Source organism: Medicago truncatula, chromosome 7, assembly GCF_003473485.1.
Source record: "Medicago truncatula cultivar Jemalong A17 chromosome 7, MtrunA17r5.0-ANR, whole genome shotgun sequence".
NCBI lineage: Eukaryota > Viridiplantae > Streptophyta > Magnoliopsida > Fabales > Fabaceae > Medicago > Medicago truncatula.
The window spans coordinates 38,267,193-38,287,988 of NC_053048.1; the positions used below are offsets into that span (position 1 = coordinate 38,267,193).

The 20,796-nt window shown below is 32.2% G+C and overlaps 4 protein-coding genes and 1 non-coding gene across 5 annotated transcripts; 2 read left to right on the plus strand and 3 right to left on the minus strand.

Annotated features, from left to right (window-relative positions):
- The first annotated feature begins 572 nt into the window (after positions 1 to 572).
- LOC11438404 (uncharacterized) lies at positions 573 to 5,858 on the plus strand. Its single transcript, XM_003624297.4, has 5 exons — positions 573 to 1,374; positions 1,478 to 1,533; positions 1,644 to 3,425; positions 4,776 to 4,887; positions 4,978 to 5,858. Exons 1-5 carry the CDS (start codon positions 1,227 to 1,229, stop codon positions 5,712 to 5,714), a joined length of 2,835 nt encoding a protein of 944 aa, XP_003624345.1. The 5' UTR covers positions 573 to 1,226; the 3' UTR covers positions 5,715 to 5,858.
- A 458-nt stretch (positions 5,859 to 6,316) lies between these two features.
- On the minus strand, positions 6,317 to 7,345 carry LOC11433741 (uncharacterized). The gene has a single exon (XM_003624298.4). The coding sequence runs from the start codon at positions 7,215 to 7,217 to the stop codon at positions 6,654 to 6,656; it is 564 nt and encodes a 187-aa protein (XP_003624346.3). The 5' UTR covers positions 7,218 to 7,345; the 3' UTR covers positions 6,317 to 6,653.
- A 2,898-nt stretch (positions 7,346 to 10,243) lies between these two features.
- On the minus strand, positions 10,244 to 13,011 carry LOC11433742 (chloroplastic group IIB intron splicing facilitator CRS2-B, chloroplastic). Its single transcript, XM_003624299.4, has 9 exons — positions 12,888 to 13,011; positions 12,575 to 12,803; positions 12,257 to 12,341; positions 12,082 to 12,149; positions 11,862 to 11,912; positions 11,697 to 11,770; positions 10,983 to 11,041; positions 10,816 to 10,892; positions 10,244 to 10,581 (listed from the first exon to the last, which is right to left on the minus strand). The coding sequence occupies exons 2-9, from the start codon at positions 12,797 to 12,799 to the stop codon at positions 10,465 to 10,467; spliced, it is 756 nt and encodes a 251-aa protein (XP_003624347.1). The 5' UTR covers positions 12,800 to 12,803; positions 12,888 to 13,011; the 3' UTR covers positions 10,244 to 10,464.
- Positions 13,012 to 13,070: 59 nt separating this feature from the next.
- On the plus strand, positions 13,071 to 13,142 carry TRNAD-GUC (transfer RNA aspartic acid (anticodon GUC)). The gene has a single exon. It is a non-coding gene; the product is annotated as a tRNA-Asp (tRNA).
- A 2,911-nt stretch (positions 13,143 to 16,053) lies between these two features.
- LOC112416772 (zinc finger protein 6) lies at positions 16,054 to 16,864 on the minus strand. Its single transcript, XM_024771371.2, has one exon. The coding sequence runs from the start codon at positions 16,704 to 16,706 to the stop codon at positions 16,170 to 16,172; it is 537 nt and encodes a 178-aa protein (XP_024627139.1). The 5' UTR covers positions 16,707 to 16,864; the 3' UTR covers positions 16,054 to 16,169.
- Between the last annotated feature and the right edge of the window lie 3,932 nt (positions 16,865 to 20,796).

Sequence of the window (20,796 nt, forward strand, 5' to 3'; positions counted from 1 at the left end):
TGTTTTTGGTCCCTGCAAAATATTTTGTTTTTGAAAATAGTCTCTACAGAATATTTTCAAAAACAAAATATTTTGCAGGGACCTTTTTCAAAATCAAAAGATTTTGCAGGGACTATTTCTCTAATAAATGGGTTCAGTCATCATGTGCCACGTGTACAAATTATCACAAAAGTGGAGCCAGGGACCAAAACTAAAATGAGACATATTTGCAGGGACCAAAAACAACAAATTTCTTTTACAGAGACTAAAATCAAAACGAGACATATTTGCAGGGACTAAAACCATATTTTAAGCTAAAAAAAAATACTAAGGGAATATACATCATGAGAGAATAAGAAATAGTAGTAAAAAATCTGACTAAACAGAATCTCTACGATTTGACTAAGGAAGGACATGTATAATGTATATTTGTCATGAACATCGTAAGTAAGTGTTGATTATTTTAATTTTTTAGTTTTGCTCAATTTTTTTTTTAATAATTCAGCTAGTATGAATGCACAAATGCAACTATAAATCTTTTGAGAGAGTTATGTTTTCTATTATAATCTCAAGATTAATCTTTATGATTACGTGAAGATTATAGTACTACTTATGAACATGAATCTTGATGAAGTATATTATACATCAACACAAAGAATGTACTTATATAAATATTTTGTGTGTTGACCAATAATACATAGATGACCAGATGAGCGAAGTTTATGTACTTTTTGTCTCTTTCATTCATCTTATCCTACTCACTTCTCTGTCACTCTCTACAACCTGCACGCGCCACAAAAAGCAGAAGAAGAAGAAGAAAGAAAGAGTGAAAAAGCTGTCGTGAGAACATTTTTTTGCAGTATCATAAGTTGCTTTCATGCTCAGTGCTGTCGTGAGTAGCACCAGAGGTTTTTGCAGGGTTTGTTTTGGATTACATTATTGTACCTTGTTACCTTAAAGAACTAGTTTTTGGGATTCTTTTCTGTCATTATGGTTTACATTTCTGGAACAAAAAGATGGTTTTTTTAGGAGGTTGGTGAGGTAATGTGAATTGCAAAGTTTTCAGGGAGTAAAAGGGTTATCAAAAAATTGTTTTTTTTTTTTTTTTTTTTTGTTATGGGGTTTAGGGTTTTTTGGTTTTGTACAATGTAGAGTGAAATTCATTGTTAAGGAAGTTATTTTTATCTTTTTGGTTTTTTGGAGAGGTTTTTTGTTTTTGGGGTGTGTTGTTGGAAAGTTTTGTGAAAATGAGTGAATCTTCTTCTGTGAAGAATTTGGCTATTACGGATAAGGTTCAAAAACCTGGTGGTTGTGTTGGTATTTTCTTTCAGCTTATTGATTGGAAGAAGAGACTTGTTAAGAAAAAGCTCTTCTCAAAGAAACTTTTGACACCTGGTTAGTCACTTTGTAATTTTATCTATTTTCATATAATAAGATGATTTGGCATGAAAAATTATACCAAGCATTGTTTTGATCTTTGTTGATGTGTGTATTTCAGGTCGTGCTAAAAAGTTTAGGGGAGATGAAAAAATGCCAAATTCCAAACTTCACTTGGTAAGGCTTTATTATGGTTTTGGTTTATTGTGTTGATTTCTAATTTGGCGTTCTTTGATGTTTAGTACTTAATCTTTTTGTTGGATATTGTGGATGTGTTTCAATTGTAGATTGCTAATGAGAATAGTGGAGGTTTTCCAAAAGGTGGGAGTCATGGTGTGGATGTAGAACGAAAGAGTGAAATGCGAGTTCCGAGTTTGGTAGCTAGGTTGATGGGTTTAGATTCTATACCAGCTGCTCAGCGAGAGAAATCGAAGAAAGCTTTGTGTCCTGATTATAGTTTTAGTGACGGGGAAGAGTGTTTGAGTAATCATTGTGAGTTGGATAGGAAAGGTAAAGATTTGGAAATGAGAGTTGTAAAGCATGATTCAAGACCTCAGAAGCTTCAGAAAACTGGAGTGTGTGAGAGAAAGGCCGTGACTAGGTTTGGAGCCGAGGCCCTTCATATTAAGAGTGTTTTGTCGCGAGCGAAAAAGCATAACCACCAGCATCATCCAAAGCTTGCTTCTCCTTTGAAGAGTCGTCCTAGAATTACTTCTGGAAAAAGTGCTTCTCGAAGCTCTAGGTTAATGGGAGCTGCTGCTAAGATTTTGGAACCCGGACTGCAGGCAAGTAGAGGTAAAGGCACTCTGACGTATCATGCTTCCGCTTGTCCTCTCAAGGGTGGCATTGTAAAAGGTGGTGTAGGAAATGCGATAATGCCAAATCATTCCTGTTACGTTTCCAGCGCATCCAAAACTTCAGTGGGGCAGACTTCTTGCAAGAATTGTGGCAATTTGCTTGGTGTAATTGACTGCAAGGCCGAGGTTAGGGGACCACCTGATGTTCCTCCACCTACTGTTTCAGCTGTGATCACTGCTACTTCGATGTTATCGTCGTGTAAGAAGGGAATGCCGATTACTCCCTTTCATGGACAAGGAAGAGATATTGTACTTCTGAGAAGTCAGGAAAAATTCGCATCTCATGTTACGGATGGGGAGGAGGAAAATTATGCACAACAGTCATGGAATGAACCGACTACCATAAGAATTCCAATGCCCCGCGAAGGTCCGGCTCAACGGAGTTCGAATTCATCATGCCGACCAATAAGGGCCCAAGAGGATGATGCATCTTCTTTTGCCTACAAACGCAAAGCACAAGAATCGAAATTAAGCAGTGAAAGCTCTTCATCTGGATCTACAATGTGTAGTATGCAAGTAAAAAGAGTATCATCGTGTGCAAACACTACAAGTGGGACTAAAGACTTTGTTGCTTTGAATAGAAGCATCAGTGGTCAAACGAGGATGAGGTCGCCTACTAAAGTTGACAGTTCCAAATTTGACTTAGAGAAAAAACCTTGTAATAGACAACGTCTTGAGTCTTTGTCTCATGTAAGGACATTAGAGAGGAAAAGGACACCAAATGTCACACGACTCGAAGGCATGACTGCTGCAAATTCAGTTGGTCTGAAACAGAGAAATGTTCGTCGTGAGGCAACCGGTGGAAAACGGAGCGACTTTAACTCTTCGTCGTTGAACAGTTCCAATATAAAAAATAAAGGTCAAGGAGAACCAGTTAAGGCGAGCCACAATATGAGCAATGATGCAGCTTCATTCACATTTAGTTCCCCTTTGAAGCAAAAGACGGTAATACATGTTGAAGATGAAGAGACAAACAGAAACAATGAGAGGAAGGCATACTTTCAAAGACCTGCACCATTGAAAGTTGATAATTTAGGTGCCTTTCTTGAACAAAAGCTGAAGGAATTAACCTCTCAAGAAAATGAGTTGGCTACAACTGGTGTACCTCAAAAATCAAGTGCCGTGATTCTTCAAGAGCTGATATCTGCTCTAAGTTCGGAGAATTTGATCTGTCATGATGGCCACGTCCATAATGAAGATGCTAGTTTCCTTGTACGTATTCTTCATCACTACCACCTTAGTGTGCCAAAATTTAGAATATTTTCTGCTTTTGTTATTAGTTAGCTGTTTGGCAATTTTCAGTTCCTCGTTTTTGTTGAAAACTTGTAGTGCAGTACTTGAGTCGTCTAAGTTTTATGTTTTAAGTAATGCTGGATATACTGCGATCAGAAATGCTTCTCTGCCTGATTTTTCTGCTCTTCTTTATGTGAACTTTGCTTTTGCTACTGTTTATATTTCACACTTTATACATTTTCATCAAAGTATCATCTGGCATCATGCTATCCCCCTAAATTATATATTATTTAGACTTCATCCTGTTGTTTTACCTAATAGATTTCAATGAAATGTTCAGCTGATTAGAAGACATCCATGTCGCAGTAGGTTATACACACATTGAAAGTTTTATTTCCCTGCATTCTAGTTGAGTTGAAACCACATGTCTATGACTCATAGATGAATATACTACTAAATGCTATGCCTACCCTACCCATAATATAATGGGAGTCAAATATTGGACTATGATGAACTCAAATACTGGTCTAAACAATCATGCACATATATAATTCATAGTTGTTTGGCGATTTTGTTCATTTATAATTTGCCTAAAGAACAAAAAATTGGTCATATCATGGCACATGTCAAACTTTGTTGAAACTCACTGATCCACACTTAATATTGGCCGTACTTTGATTCCGAAAAGAGAGATGTAATTTTGTGATTAATTGCTTAAATATAAAACACCACAATCTGATATTTATATACATCAAGGTAATAATTTCTGAATGCAATTTAATGGAAGAGTAATTAGGCTAATTTGATTCCGTAAGATACATTGAATCTATTCTTCCTCCATTAAATCAATCTAATCCTAGCTCAACTGGCAAAAATGCCGAAATTTCTAGTCCGGACACCGTGACCGGGGCTTGAACCCTGACTTCTCCACTTGTGTGTCTGAATTTCCAATGACTATTGTCATTTCATCTATCTACCAAAAAAAAAAAAATCATTCTACGCTGCTTGGAAAGTGTGATAATTATTACGTAATAAAGAGATTTTATTTCAAGCACTTTGACCGGCTGCTTGGAAAGTGTGATAATTATTACGTAATAAAGAGATTTTATTTCCAGCACTTTGACTGCATAGGAAGAGGCCTATTTGCCTCAATAAACAGAATATTATTTCCTGAAACCAGTGCAGTTATTTAAAGCAACTTGAGCTTTGATAGTTTGAGAATAAATCTGTTAACTAATTGTAGTATTGCATCAAGATTTACAATGATTTGTGGAATGATAGAATGTGACTATTATACCTGACATTATCTTTGGTTTCTTTTCTTATTAGTGTGGAGCAAAACGAGAAAGGTTGTTAGGAACCTCTTGCAATGATAATCATCTCAGTCCTGGATCTGTTTTGGAAGCTTCATTTTCTTCTAGTAGTCTAGATGATAGCTCAGGTAAATTGGAACTTGAAAAATTTGTGATCATGTAAAATTGATTCATAATTTCAATTTATTTAACCCCTGTGATTGTTGATTGAATTCCAGGGCGTGGTTTTCACCCTGATTCCATGAATTTCTCATACAGTCTGCCGGAACCATCAGAACATGATGATGAACTTTTAGATTCTGCTGCATCCTTTAATAAAGGAAGTATAGGCAAAATACTAGCTGTTATCGGCAGCGAAATTCCTATGGCATTACAATGTTTATATTCTTTTGGAACACAATGTACAAGAAGCAAACTCAACAATATGAAGGATACTCTCTTGAATGCTGAATTAGTGCTTCGAATTGCAAATGACCACGTCGAGGAAGAAACACCGCAGCTTCTAATTTATCGGTTTCTTCTTAACGAATTGGACGCTGTGTCAGATGATGCTATGTGGACCGATTTTAATTGTTTTGTGGGTTGTGAGGATTCCAAATCAAGAAAGATGATCAACGGATTTGTCTTTGATTGTGTTATGGAATATCTAGAATCAAATTGTTGGCAATATTTTTACACCGGATTCAAGGCCTGGACGAAGCTGCCATTATGCGTAAAAGCTGAGACATTGGCTCAAGAGGTCAAACGAGAGGTTAATAAGTGGGTGTGTATGGTTGGGATGGTTCCGGACGAAATAATCGAATGGGAGATGAGTCATTCCCTTGGGAAATGGAATGACTTTGACATTGAAGCATTTGAGGCTGGTGGTGATATTGATGGAGACATACTTCATAGTTTGGTTGATGAAGTTGTTCAAGAACTTGTTGGTTTCAAGAATAATTCTTATTGCTTATAAAACAATTGTGTATAAATGGGATTATGGTATCTCTAATGGAGGCTTCTTTAGGCTCTTTGATTTAGTGGACAAATAAAGTCCCTGTGACAATGCTGCTGTTTTGATATATTATTATTAGAATTGTTACTGTTATATATGTTTTTATCTGTGCAAATTAGCCAACAAGTAATCATTAGTATGTTTGTGGTTTCAGAATTTGCTTATTTTTTACAGTTTAAGAAAGAAGATCATTAAAATGAATTCCACCTTGAAATCTCATTCTAAACAATAATTCTTGAACAATGACAAGCATGGTCCATATACTTCACTCATGTCATTCAAATTTTGATAAAACTTAAACTTTCATGCTTAATTGAATTCCACAAAATTGAACAAACTGATTGGAATCAAGTGATTAATGCGCTTCATTAAATAACAAATCAAATGAGAACACTCATTGATTGAAACCAAGTGATTAGACCAAGTGATAAGTGTGGAATGCTGACCAGTGCCTCAATGACAATGAGTGTAATGCCTCAATGACAAAGAGAATTAGACCAAGTGATTAATGCACTTTAATCCAACCTATCCAAAACAACTAAATAAGAGTCTCCACCAATCAATGAAGAAATAAAAAAAAATCATTTATTTTCATTCAAAATACAACAAACAATTTCCTTCCCAATCAACAGAGGAAAATAGTGCTAGTACTAGAATATGAAAATTCTTCATCTTCTTCTTCTTCATTCTTATTACAGTAATGTTGCAGTAACCAACACTCAAATCACACAAAGCTCTACAAATACTACTGCAAATCCAGTAATCCTCCTTTCCCAATTTTTTTTTTTTAATTGCAAACCAAAACCAGAAAAAGATGAAAATATAAAAATAGCTGAAGCCATAAAATCAAAGCCTCTCAAAACTAAATAAATTGAACAAATCAATCAAATTTGAATGAACTCAAAGCTCTCTACATCTTAAAACAGTTTTGCTATTCTTCCCCACAACTCTACTATTCCTACCCTCACCATTGATAGCATTTGCAGTAGCTGAAGAAAAACTTCTAAGCTCATCAAAATTAGCATAACTTTTCCTTGCCATAAGAATTCCACCACCCTTTCTCTTCTCTGCAGCAGCATTTGCTGATCTACTATTCCCTCTAGAACTTGACAAAACACCACCACCACCAACACAACCTTTGTTCTTGTTCTTCAAAGGAGGTGTCAAAGTAGTAGTACTAGGTTGTGGTATATTCGTCGGTTTACGATTCTCTTTTCGTAACATTGAAGAGAAATCTGGAACAGATTGAGCTATTAGAGAAGACCCTTTTCTCCCAGAAGAAACAACACTAGCATGAAATTTGACTTGTTTTGTTGGTGGAGTTGGAATTTTTGTTTCAACTTGTATCTCATTTTCTTGTTGTTGTTGTTGTTGATATTGTTGTAGTCTTAGGTAGTTGTTTTGAAGCTTTGTTTCTCTTAATTTAGCGTATGCGTTGTATCTTGGTCCTCTCTCCATATCCATGATGATGTTGTTGTGAAGATGGAGGTGAGAAGAGAAAATGGGGGGTATGGTTTGGAATAGGATGATGAAAGTGAAGAATAGAGCCGTTACGATATCTTTCTCTTCTACTTTTAACCACTTTTTCAACTAAAATAAAACAAAAATAGATTAGGGTATTTCAGACTGCAACGGTCTAATTAATGAAAGAGAAGATAGAAGATTCTTTTAATTGTGTAGGGTACTGTATTGACATTTACTAACTTTTCTCTATTTTGCACGTCGAATTTTATATTCACTCTGTGATGGATTATCTCATTAACTTTTTTTTACTCAAACTCATTTTTTTTATTTAGGACACTTTCTCATAAACAAAAGTTTTAGAAATTGAAGATATAATTATTTTTATTTATTGAAGTAATAACTTGTGAAAATAGAAAACATAATTAAACTTTGCCTTCCAACCAACAATACTCTATGATGAATTGAAAAATCAGAGTTTATAAAATAATTAATAACAAAGTTTAGAGTATTTAAATAAAATGGGTCAACAAACTTTTCAAGCTAGGCATCTCAATCTTTGTAATTTAAGGGTCTGTTTGGTTAACCTCAAAAAAGAGCTTTTAGCTTATAGCTTATAAGCTCGTTTGACAAAAAAAACTCTGTTTGGTAACACTTTTTCACCATGAGCTTATAGCTTATTTCACGAGCTTATAAGCTATTTTTCAGAAGCTATTCCAAGTAGCGTTTGAGCTTATAGCTTATAGCTTCTCACTTTTTCCTCCAATTTTACCCTTATTATTTCATTTAAATTGTATTTTTATCCATTATAATTTTTATAATAAGCTACGTAATAAAGACTACTATCCCTTTATTCCAATTTTTGTATATATATCAGCTGACCTTTTTTTTTTTGAAAAAATATATACCTTCGTTTTTTTTTTTACGAAACAAAATACTATTATTCTATTAGTGTTACTTTTTTTTTTTTGAGGTAAGTGTTATTTTCTTTATTCTCTATTATTAATATTACTCTATTAGTGCTACCTTTTTTTTTTGTTTTTGAGGTAAATGTTATTTTTTTTTATAAAGTGGAAACAATTAAAAGATAATAAATATAAGATAAAATTTAATTTAATTTATAATACATAGGATATATTAAATTAATAAATTTAAAGTATTTTTTTTAAAGAAAAATTAGTTTACAAAATTACAAATACTTAAATTAATGATATAATTTTTATTATGAATTAAGAATATCATTTATGTCATTTTACATTTATTAGCTAGTTGAACCGCTATTTTTATCAAACACTTCAGTTAACTTATCAGCTAAAAGCTATCAACTAGCTTATCAACTATCTGCTATTTTTACCAAACAGAGCCTAACTAGGCTTCAACACATTTGCTGAAGCTAACATCATAAGTGGGGTATACTACACATCTACTTGACACCACACTTATACGCTCTTTAGACCAAGCACCATACCAAACCAATGCTAACTAATCAACATCAAGAGACACCAAAAACTATGGCATAAAAAATTATAATTTTAAATTACAAAATCAAACTTGTTTGAATTTGAGAATTGCTGTTGACACATTACCTTTGGTTGAGAAACACTAGTAATTTATCCAAATGCTCCTCGGCAGTTAACTACGAATTATGAAATCGACTGCAGTTAACTGCTGAGGAAAACTGAAAACTTCTGCAGTTAACTGTCGAGGAAACCTCAAACCTTTTTTTTTTTTGACAAAAACTATAAATTGTCATTAATAATATTTATTGATTTTGAATGTTTCAATCATTATTTTGGTACGTTTCAAACAATTGCAGTATTATACTTATGTGTATATATCTTATTAAGAATAGCCTTTAAATCAGTGTAAAAATTAAGCATGAATATTGTTTTGCACATTACTTAAATAAAAATAATAATAATAAATCGTTAAAATAATTGTGCACAACAATTTTTTTTTAAGGTATAATATGTTGTTATATTTTCTACATTAAAATAATTGTGCACAAAGATTTTTTTTTATTTAAGTAATTTGCAAAACAATATTCAAATGATTAATTTTTACACTTATTGAAATGTTTTTTGAGGACTTAAATGCTCTTTTTATTTATAATGTTTTTTTGTTGCATTTTTTTATTGAATCATCATTTTAGGTCCATTAATTACCGATTGCAGATATTATTCATCTATCATATTTTTTCATTTATGGCAACAAAATCATATGAATGAAATCATAAAAATAATTATGTTTAATTCCTTAAAAGAATTAAATAATTAAATTTAATTAAGGAAAATTTAGGTGTATTTCCTTATTTAATTTCAAGTTTGAAATTCCTCGGCAGTTAACTGCTGCCGAAGGGCATTTAGATAAAATACTCGTATGGCACAACCTTATCAAATGTGTAAACAACAATTTCCTTTTTAATTTTGATAGGCGGTAAAATGATTATATTTATTTGTACAAAACAAGGATTATATTTATGGGTGCTATCAAATCCAATCTAACTGATGCCCCCATTAACAAACATTGATCAACAACAGAGCTCTATGAAGCTCACGTTGTAAAATGTAAGTTTTAAGTTTGGAAAATGTTACATGAACACTCTTTAATCATACACCCTATTGTATACCCCATGCATTAAGGATATTTTGGTAAATTCATCTCACAACCATACTTTCTCTTTCATCTCCTCTCCCTTTTCCTTGCCACATGTCAGGATTTTGTGTAGATGTAAGAGGTGTATTGCCACATAAGGGTGTACATGTATCACCACTCTTTTAAGTTTTGCTTTAGACAACACAAACGCGATTTGTGCAATTCAACAATAAAGATCACATGTACAATTTATATGAATTTTTAGTTTGTCTGGTATCACAATATTCTGTAGTTACCAAATTGACAGTTAGTATAGACTATCCTCCTCATTCAAGTCAAGAATTTAAATTTAGATTTAAAATAAAGATGTACAAAAGTGATGCGGTAATTGAATTTCTCAAAGAGAAGGATTATGAGATGCAATGAGCAAAAAGTTGCCTTCCAAAGTATGGTACCAATTTCGTAGATTAGTTTTAACTGCTTAATTTTCTCACTATGAAGTAATGATATGCTAGAGCCATGTGAGGGAGAGTGGGCAATTGCACGAATAACATATTAAAGCCATCTTTTTTAGGTGAAAATGCTAACATACACAATGTGGTAACCATGGATTTCATCTATAATAACAAAAAACTATTGGTACATTTGAGAGAAATTAAACTTTATTGTACTTGTATTTTTGCCCTAAATTGAATCTATTGACATGATGGTTAAACCCATTGAGCACTAAGGTCTTAACAGCTTGAACTCCTTGCTCCAATGACTCATCAACCTGCCATTAAAAAAATAAAAACAAAACAGTATTGGCACTTTAGTCAAATTTGTTACTATCTATTAACTGTAATTAAGTTTAAAAAGAAACTAAATCCTAAATTGCTCTTATCTATGGATAACATAACACATGTAGACCGTGAAGCATTTCACAACTAGAATAAGCAGAAAAGTTCTATGCAATGATAGAAGAACTAAACTAATTTACACTTGATAGAAGACTAGAAGGTATAACCTGCTTTCTTTCCACTGAACTGAACTTTTGTAGAAGAAATGCTCTTAAATCCATAGTTCCAGGAGGGTTTCCAATTCCTACAAAGTAAGAATGCAATTTTGAAATATACTCTGATAAACAACTAAGGCTATACCAGCTTATAAAGTGACATTAGACAAAGAACTAACCGATTGCAAGTCGAGGAAAATCACGGGAACCATCCAAATGGCCAATCACATTTTTCAATCTGTAACAATATTAACACCAGTTATAGACTTCATAATTTCCCAGTATAAGAGGAGAGGACTTATATAGCAAAATGTAATGTCAGGTTTTAGATAAGTCAAGAAAACAAGGTTTGCAATATTGAGTTTTAGCTCCTAAATAAGTCAAGAAAAAAAAAGGATTGCAATATAGAGATGCCCGTCTCTGTATTATCCATAAAATCATAGAAGTTGCGACATAATTCAGACAAATCTCCATCACTAAAATGTATAGAAAAATAGTTGAGAGCAAATATTATACATGTTACCCATGGCAAGATTCATGTAACTATCCAGGTTTACAGATTAATGAGCCATGTTTAGAACATAATAAGAGTCAATCAAGTTAAATTCAGACAAGAGAATTCTACTTTGGAGCTGTAGCAACTACTACTAGTGGTAAAGCTATCCCTACATAATACCACCTCCTCATTGTTAAGAGTTAAAAAGAATTTCAATGGCCTTTGTATCCGCCTTATATGACACCACCAACACATCCTAGAAGCCCAACCCTTACTATACATATCTTAATTCAGTGATGTCTTAAATCAATAAGATACTTAAAAAATTCTGAAGTAAAAAGTTCTGATACTTAAAAAATCTTAATAACCATGTTATTAGAAATACAACAAGCATTACCCATTGTGATGCCCATGTCCACCTTTAGGTTGAAGCTTTAAAACACCATTTGGAAGGCTAGTTTCATCATAAACCTACATAAAAATTTCCACAAACTTAAAGCCAAAGAAAAATCCATAAATTTCTAAACTGTAACAAAACAGGATCAAAGTAAGAAATACGTACAACTAGAATATGGCGCAAAGGCACTCGATAATATGCAGCAAGTGGCCCAACCTTTAAGAATATTAAAAATGAGATAATTCAATAACAGAAAGATAACATTCAAAGTGACAAATCACAATAAGCACAAATGGGCATACACAGATAACTATAACAGCACCGAATTCAGTGTGTGTGTATTAATCATGAAAAATCTAGCTATTACATACAACGAAAAACTAACCGATTCCCCACTAAAATTCATGTATGTTTGAGGTTTCGCCAACAAAACTGGTACTTCTCCTATAGAACCTGTACATATCAAATAATTAAATATAAATAAATGCTGCAATTAACCATTGGAAGGTTCAATAGTAAATAAAATAAAATAAAAAAATCAATGGTAGGAGATGATGCACCTATTCCAATCAAGGCTTTTGACTGTATTGTATTCATCAGAATACCTTCTGATTGAGAAAGACTATCAATTATTTCAAATCCAACCTAACAAATACAAAGAGATATGATTAGAATCACTACAAACAGAAGAACATTGATTCAAACACTTCAAATCAACCAAAATTGATTTTACCTCCAGAGTCACTTCTAACTTGAAGCTATAGATTGAAGCTTTTGATTTTAAAATTGATTTTTAACCAGAATCAATTCATTCAAAATCAATATTTATCAGCGCAGAACCAAACAGAACTAAAAAAGTGAATGCTAATAAGAATTACATTGTGTCTGGTGCCATGGTATTTATTTCCAGGGTTACCCAAGCCAACAACAAGCCAAGGAGTGTATTCCATTTTATTATCTCCATTGTTATTTGCCTGTGGAACCGAACAACGAACAGAAAATGATGATGTTTTAACTGCAAATTTTGTTGTGTAACGAATATGTTGAAGGTTCTTGTTGGGATAAGTTAAAGATAAGGTTGGAGAAGATGCAAGATGCAACATTTATCTGTTAAGAAATAAAATATAGAAATGATTAAGAAACACATAAATTCATATAATTGAGAACAAAACATCATTAAGAAACACTTACAGAGCATTAACCAAAAAAGTGAACAAAAACACAATCTTCTGAATAGTAGCCGAGTGTCTGGAGAAGAGAAAGCGAAGAGGTTTATTTTGTTTCAATAAAAAAAGATTGGAGATTTTTCTCTGGTTTTGTGTGTAACGAGCTATTCATGTTTATTAAATTAATTGTTCAAATTGATAACACCAAGTCGTTGTAGTATAGTGGTAAGTATTCCCGCCTGTCACGCGGGTGACCCGGGTTCGATCCTCGGCAGCGGCGTTTTTTTTATTTTTTTTATTTTTTTTTTTATTTCTTGATTTTTTGCACGTGCAGTATTATTCATTCAATAGGCAGCGCAGCGCAGGTCGAGCAAAAACTAAAGTAATTTTGCTATCAAACAAAACCATCTCTTTGTCATCGCAAAAAATAATTAAACCATCAAATTAATCTTAAAAAGCATACAAACCTTAGGGAGACTAGATCGAAATTCAAGGGAGTACAAAGTACAAAAACAATCTTACTTAAAAAACACATATGAAGGAAAAAAGAGTGCAAAGATAAACAAGCAACAAATCAACAAAATATGTACTCAGCTAAACTAAAAATATTAAAATGTTAGATACATGATTGATTTTTATATACTTTAAATTAAACCGACAAATTTCATATATTATGGAGACTACTTAAAATTTTATAGTCATACTTCAAGAATTACATTGACATTTTTAAAGGAAAATCTAACACCAAATCTTGAACACTATCATAGATATGTATACTTTTTTTTTTTATGGGAAATGACTTTAATTTTTTTTGTCAAAAACCAGCAAATATGATCGGATGACTTTAATCCAACCCCTCCATGATTTCCGTCAATAAAAGAGAGGATAATTGACTATTTGTATGACTATCCTCTAATATATTTTACTATACATATGTACTGAAATTTGCGAGTAAAAAAGTTTGTGACATTTACAATCATCAATTTTCATGCAGCAAATTTTATTTTTTGGAAATAATACAACAAATTTTATGTCACGTGAAATATATGTAAATTTAGATGATGATATATGTCACGAGAGTATCACAACTAGCAAATTACATGTATTGATAGTAGAACCCCTTCTACTTTCATCTATTCATGTATTTAGTCAATTAACAAATCCAAAAGCTACAATTATCTTTTGGATTTAGGGGTTTTTGTTTGATCATGTTGGTATCTCGTCTTCAAGAAAGCAGTACAAGAAATTGGAATGTTTAGATTATCTGAGGAGATTTTAGCATCATGTACAGTAACCGAAGATCAAACAAAGAAGAACTAGTCGAAAAATGCATAAATTGTGAACAGAAAATAAATTAAGAATCAATATTGTGTGTATTATATTTTGATCTAATCGTAGCCATTGAATTAATTGAAAGGGTGATATGCTTGCGGTAGAGACAGCGGTAGATAATAAGGCTGCCGAGGATCCAAACACTGAATACCATGAATGACTCTGTAAATTTAGGACCAGGATTTGGTGCTTTAAAAAAAACACACAATTTGGTGCTGTAATCAATCACAGCCTCTGATATAAGAACACTCGGTTCAGATTAGACATCACCTTAACACAGTTAAATGATCTGAACCGTTGATCTAAATCTGATGGCCCTGATCTATTACAGCATCCTGCTGATTCAAGTCGGTAAATTGGACCTAAGAGACAAAATGTACGCAAAATTCTGCCAATATATTATGGACAATTAGGCTATTTAGACGACCTTTTTTTGAGGGATTTATGACTCTATTTTATTTTTTTGAAGAATAGGGGCTTATTTTTAAAATTTTCCCTTTTTACCTTTAAAGTGGTTCGGTTGTAACTTCTCAATGATTTTTTTTTATTTTTTTTTTATAAGCCTTTGGGACAATATCTTTTAAATGTTATTTTATAGATTTAAAGATCAAATAAGAAGGTTAAAAGAACGGTTTTTTTGTTCAACTAATCTAACTGCGAGAATTTATCTATTAAGAAGAATAAGTAAGATGTCTGAGTTTAAACCTCACCATCTTATACAATATATTATGTTGAATCTGACTTCAAATTGTGATGCTGTAAAAGCTCAAAATCATACCGCGATTTTCCTGGTAGAATGGATGGTTTATGCTGAAGGTAAATCGTGGTGCGATTTTGTGCAGGCGTGATGCGATTTCTGGATAAGGTTGTCGTACCTTGGGTCGTATGAAATAATTGTGGCGCGATTTTCTCAGGCGCGGCACAATTTTGTCTTTCATTGTGTACTATATAAACATTTCAGTTCATTTTCTAGAGAGAGCTTCAAGAGAGGAAAACTTTGGAAATCAAAGGAGATAACTTTAGGGTTAAGGGTCTTTGATTATGGTTCTTTTGGGTTGGAAAACATCGTAAACACCTTGGGTGAGTGAAAATCATCGAGTGTCTTGTTCATTGGTGAGATTGGGAAAATAGGTAGAAATTAGGTTTGTTCTTTGTGAGCTTATTGAAGCTAGTTTCTTGTAACTCATTTGTATCTCTTTGTAAGAACTCATTGACAGTGGAGAGAAATTGGGAAAATAGGTAGAAATTAGGTTTGTTCTCTGTGAGCTTATTGAAGCTAGTTCTTGTAACTCATTTGTATCTCTTTGTAAGAACTCATTGACAGTGGATTGGAGAGATCAATCTCTCTCCCCAGAGTAGGTCAAGTTGGACCGAACTGGATAAACATTTCTTGGTGTGTTTGTTTCTCTTCTTTCTTTATCTTTTGCTTGTGCTTTTCACTTTGATTCCTAGATTAGATCTAGGTGTTGTTATTATTGTTGCTGCTTATGATTACATTGATATTAATTACTATTTTTATTTGCTCCACACATCTTATTTTCATTGGCGTGAGTTTTGAGTCCAAATTCACAACATATTATAATACATTATCTTTATCATATGAGTTATGCTCACATGACAACAACCACCTTTATTTTTAACCTTTGTTTTACTTCAAGTTCCTTAAAACAATATAATATACTGCTCAATTTATTTCTACTCCCGCCCAACAAACACACGTCCCTTGAGAATAGATTTCCCTTAAAACTCGTGTTTTCTTGAACGAGAGACAATATGCATCTTTAAACATTTTATTTTTCCCATTTTAATATTTAAAGTCCCTCTAATCTTTTATTTATTTTTTGACTGCACAATTATAATTGAAGTATTTTTTAAAGCAATTGCAATTAAAGTTAAACACTAGGCTAGCACAATAAAATTTACTAGTACATTAAACAAAAAAAAATTACTAGTACATTAATTGTAGTGGTAATTGTTATAGTCCAAGATGCAAATTTAAACCAAACCCTTGTTCACTACAATCACCACCGTTGAATCCACCAAATTTAGAACTATGGCGAGGAGCACTACCATCAAACGCAGCTGTGGGAGCTAAAAAAACTCCCGAACCTGCTGCATGGGTGGTGCATAGCCACGCTGATGAACGTGTCTGAGACGGTGGAGCATTGGCGAGGAAATGATTTTGTTGTGGCAGCCACTGCGGTGATGAGATGAATCTGTTATGGAAATGTGAAGGAACAAAGGCACGAGCTGCTTGCATTTGAGCACGTTTCAAAAGTTGCCTCTCTTTCTTGTGTGCATTTTGGTGTCCTCCTAAGGCTTGTGAATTTGCAAATTCTCTACAACAATATTGACACTCGTATAATTTTCTCCCATTCAAAGGCTCAGATGATTCTGATTGTGTTGGAGATTGGTTCAAACAAGCTTCTTGGATGTTGATGCCAAAAAGCTTTAGGGTATTGGTAGAGGTGGGGGTAGCAATGGAATTTTCATGGTAATCAACATATGCCATGAGTGATATATGTGTGAGATAGAAGCACCAAAATATGTGATGTGTGTGTGTGAGCTACAAAATATGTATGTGAAGGGTTTATATGAGAGAGTAGAAATTTATGCATAAGCTTGGGAAAAGGGATGTAGCATATATAATACTATAATTTGTAACACACATGGATCGAATTAATTAGTAGATGATGCTAAGGGGTAGATTAGTTTGTTTGTTGTGAAAATTTCAACGGAAAAGAGACAACAATCGAATCAAGAGCTAAAAGCATGGTGTGTTTGGTGGGAATATATTATAACTAAGGTGTTATTTAAGGGAGCTTCTATGGTGCAGTTAGGAAACTGACTTTTTTGAAAAAGTTAATTATGATCTTAATGTTTGATTCATTTTTAAATTGTTAATTACGGATTAATGATCAATAGTAATTCATCGAGTAATGCTTGCAACATCTTGGACTTACAGATACTATTTTATCGTTGGCATCTTTAACATGCAAATAGAGTTGATGATATTATGTGATAGTCTTAAGTGTTACACTTAAAACAAGGTATGATAAAATTAGATTAAGTGTAGTCTTGTTAATTTAATGAATTGATGATACTATGGGACTGAACTTTTGATGTCACTGTACAAACAATGGAGTGTTACTCACTATATTTTTGATGGTATAGTATTAACTTCACCAAAAAAGTCATTTTCATGACTTCATCATAAAATTTTCCGTTATTTAAACATCAAAATGGAGACATGCATTTATTTATCTACATTTTCTTTTGTTTTATATTTTTTTTTCAATTTACTCGTATTTTAAAAATAAGCACAAAAATCAAATGACACCGGATTTGACATCATTACTTGTAGAAAATCCATTTCTCTAATTTTAATTCATATGTATAGTAAACAAAAAGTGTGACATTATACGCATGACATGATAAATAATATTTCGCAAGTTATAAATTATATGATTAATTAAGTTTTTAGTTCCTATAAATATTCACAGTCTTATTTTTAGTCCCTACAAAATAAAATTACACTTTTTAGTCCCTGTGATATTTTTCTTAAGCATTTTAGGGACCAAAAATGTTGATGAAAATTTTTGACAGAGACTAAAAATATTAATAGAAAATGTTTATAGGAACAATATTTATAGAGACTAAAAGATATAATTTTATTTTGTAGGGACAAAAACAAAATTCTCTATATTTATAGAGATTATTTACTTAATTAACCCTAAATTATATATTCATATTTCGAAATCGTAGAGGAGCAATGCTTTTCTGGACATCATATCATAAACAGTACAAAACTTTTAAGCGTGAAGAAATATATATTTTTTTTAGAGAAAATTTAGTACAATTTCTTAGATGCTTTTCGTATGGTTCTTAACTAAATTTACCATGATTTTCTCAAATTCATAATTTTTTCAAAGTTTATTATATCCAAAAAATATTCATTTTTAGTTAAGAACGAAAAGTACCTGAGGAATTATACCTAAGTTTTCTCCATTTTTTGTGTTTTTGTTTTCTTGTGTTTTTAGTAGAATGAAGATGCTCAATTATTTGCCGCAAATTTTAATAATTTATAGAAAGCCACAGGAATCCCATAAAATAAAATTTATTTTAAAGCATACGTGTATAGAGTGATGGTGGTTTGGACATAAAAAACAAAAGGGTATATGCTTTTTGGCTTTAAATGCTTGCATATTTGTAATCTAGTGGATCTGACTACTTTTGGCATGGATTTTGGTGTGATTAATTAATTTAAAAATATACAAGAGTTTGTCATTTAAAATCAATTTTTGATTCTTTTTTTATGTGATCTTATCCTATATTGAATCATTTAAAAAAAATTAATAATTATAATAGTTTTTTTCTTCTTAAGTTTCCTTGGGATATTTGTAATCTAGCTTGAACTCAAGTGGGATTATATTGTTGTTGTTACACACAAGCATGTACAAAGTAGATTTTTTAGGAAATATGTACAGAGTATTAGTACTATACAAAAAGGAAATATGTACATACAACTAAGTACTTAGAGAGAAGGGACTAAAGAAATGGTGTGATTAAGTGGAATAAAGGTCCACAATGCTAGTTCTTCAAACATGTTTGCGTGATTGACGTTGTGTTAGTCATTAATTATTTTGACAAATCTATAAGAATCTTACTAACTTCCACTTCTTGGTTCAATGTATGATGATATCATATTAGGACTCCACCTCTTTATATTTTTGGTCAAAGAAAGAGGATCAAATACCCTCACGTTCTTACTCGATCCAATGGTTGATAGAATGATACAAGTGATTAAATGTGTGTTTAGAAGGACGTAGTATTTTTTAAAACTGCAGCAAGAAATCACGTTACCTTAAAAATTATGAGACAAAACTTCTCTATTTTCACGAAAATTGCTCATTTAGACGTAAGTTTGGTTTTCCCACCACGAAACCAATTAGATCATAACTTTTTCTTTGGATTGAAAAAAAGTGCTTTATCAATTTAATTTTGAATGATGCAACTTAGTTACATATACGATGTTTTTGGATTTAATTCTGTTACTTAAGTGTTCCTAGTATACACCTATGTATATTAGCAACAAAACGAAAAAAAGTACACACCTATGTATCAAGTAAATAAATGTTGTCGATAACATGTAATTTTGGAGAAAACAAAAATTGAATATTAAAGAACTTTTTTTCAAATCTCCTAAACATCTCTTAGCCCTCCAAAATTTTCTTTACCCTTAATTTATATGTCTGGTGGATATCTTGCGGAACGTTAGGGAGATAACTCCACGATGGTTAGGGAGATAACTCCCGGATGTTAGAATGATAGAGAGAAAAAGATTAGTAGAAACGAAATGTAAATAAATGTAGTAAGGTTGACCTCATAATTCTCTAAAATCTTGCGTTTAGGCAATGGGTGAAAGTACACATAATCATTAGGTAACAACACATGTATAACATAAAATAGGTAATTTGATTGGGCGATTTTTTTTTTTTATCATAATCATTCCAACAAATAAAGCAAATCTTCACTCTACAACGATTAATTAAGAGTAAGAGATAAAACTTTTTTTTTTTTTTGGTCTAGGAGCCTAGTGGCTGGAGCTCACATAATGAGACCATATGAAACAACACATGTATAACATAAAATTAAAACAATGTTTGTACCAAAAAAAAAATTAAAACAATGTCTTAACAGTTTCCTTCTAGTTCTAGACTTCTAGTAGTATGAAGAGAACATAACAAATTAACTTGAATCGCTTCAAACATTCAAGAAGAAAATTTTGGTAAAAAAGAAAATGATATATCAAGGAGCAATACCTAAATAATTTTCAAAATAGAAAGTGAGAGGAAATCAGCTACTATTTCTACCATTAATGATACCATGGAACCAATAATTTGGACTTGGATAACAAAGCCTTCTCAAATTCAACAATATCTTCCTCAGAAAAATGAACAATGTCAAATAAACTGATCAATCATGTATATATTAATGATCTAATCTAATTAACAACATGATGAAACTATATAAATAAGAAAATCACTGAAAGATTTGAAAATGAACCTGTGAATGACATTGAGCAGGAAATAAAGGTTGCGATCAAGTGGCTCATGGCACATACAAGTATTGAAGACCAAAATTTTACACCACTGACACTACAATATTTAACACCATAATTTTATCAACAGAGGCATAAGTCATAACCATGTGTTTCATAGGTTCATAATCTAAACAAATGACCATATCCTTATCAGAACATCCACTAAATTTTGTACATAATAAGACTGTATAATGGAAACTGTCTCCCCTAGTTCACAACAAACCATAATAACCAATCACTTCAACACTCTCCTCCATTTCACACAACAATTGTTCTCTATGCATAATAAAATAGTTAAGCAGCTACTACAAATCACTTTCATAACCAACAATAAATTAATAAGGACACAATGACTTAAACTTGAATGCTTTTGGTTTGATTGTAACCTTGTTTTAATTTTATGTTACATGTGTGTGCTGAAACTGTTTGAATTATATAATTTGAACTGTTTGTTAAAGATTTGACAAATATAATCCGAAGTGTGTGTTGGTTACCAAAA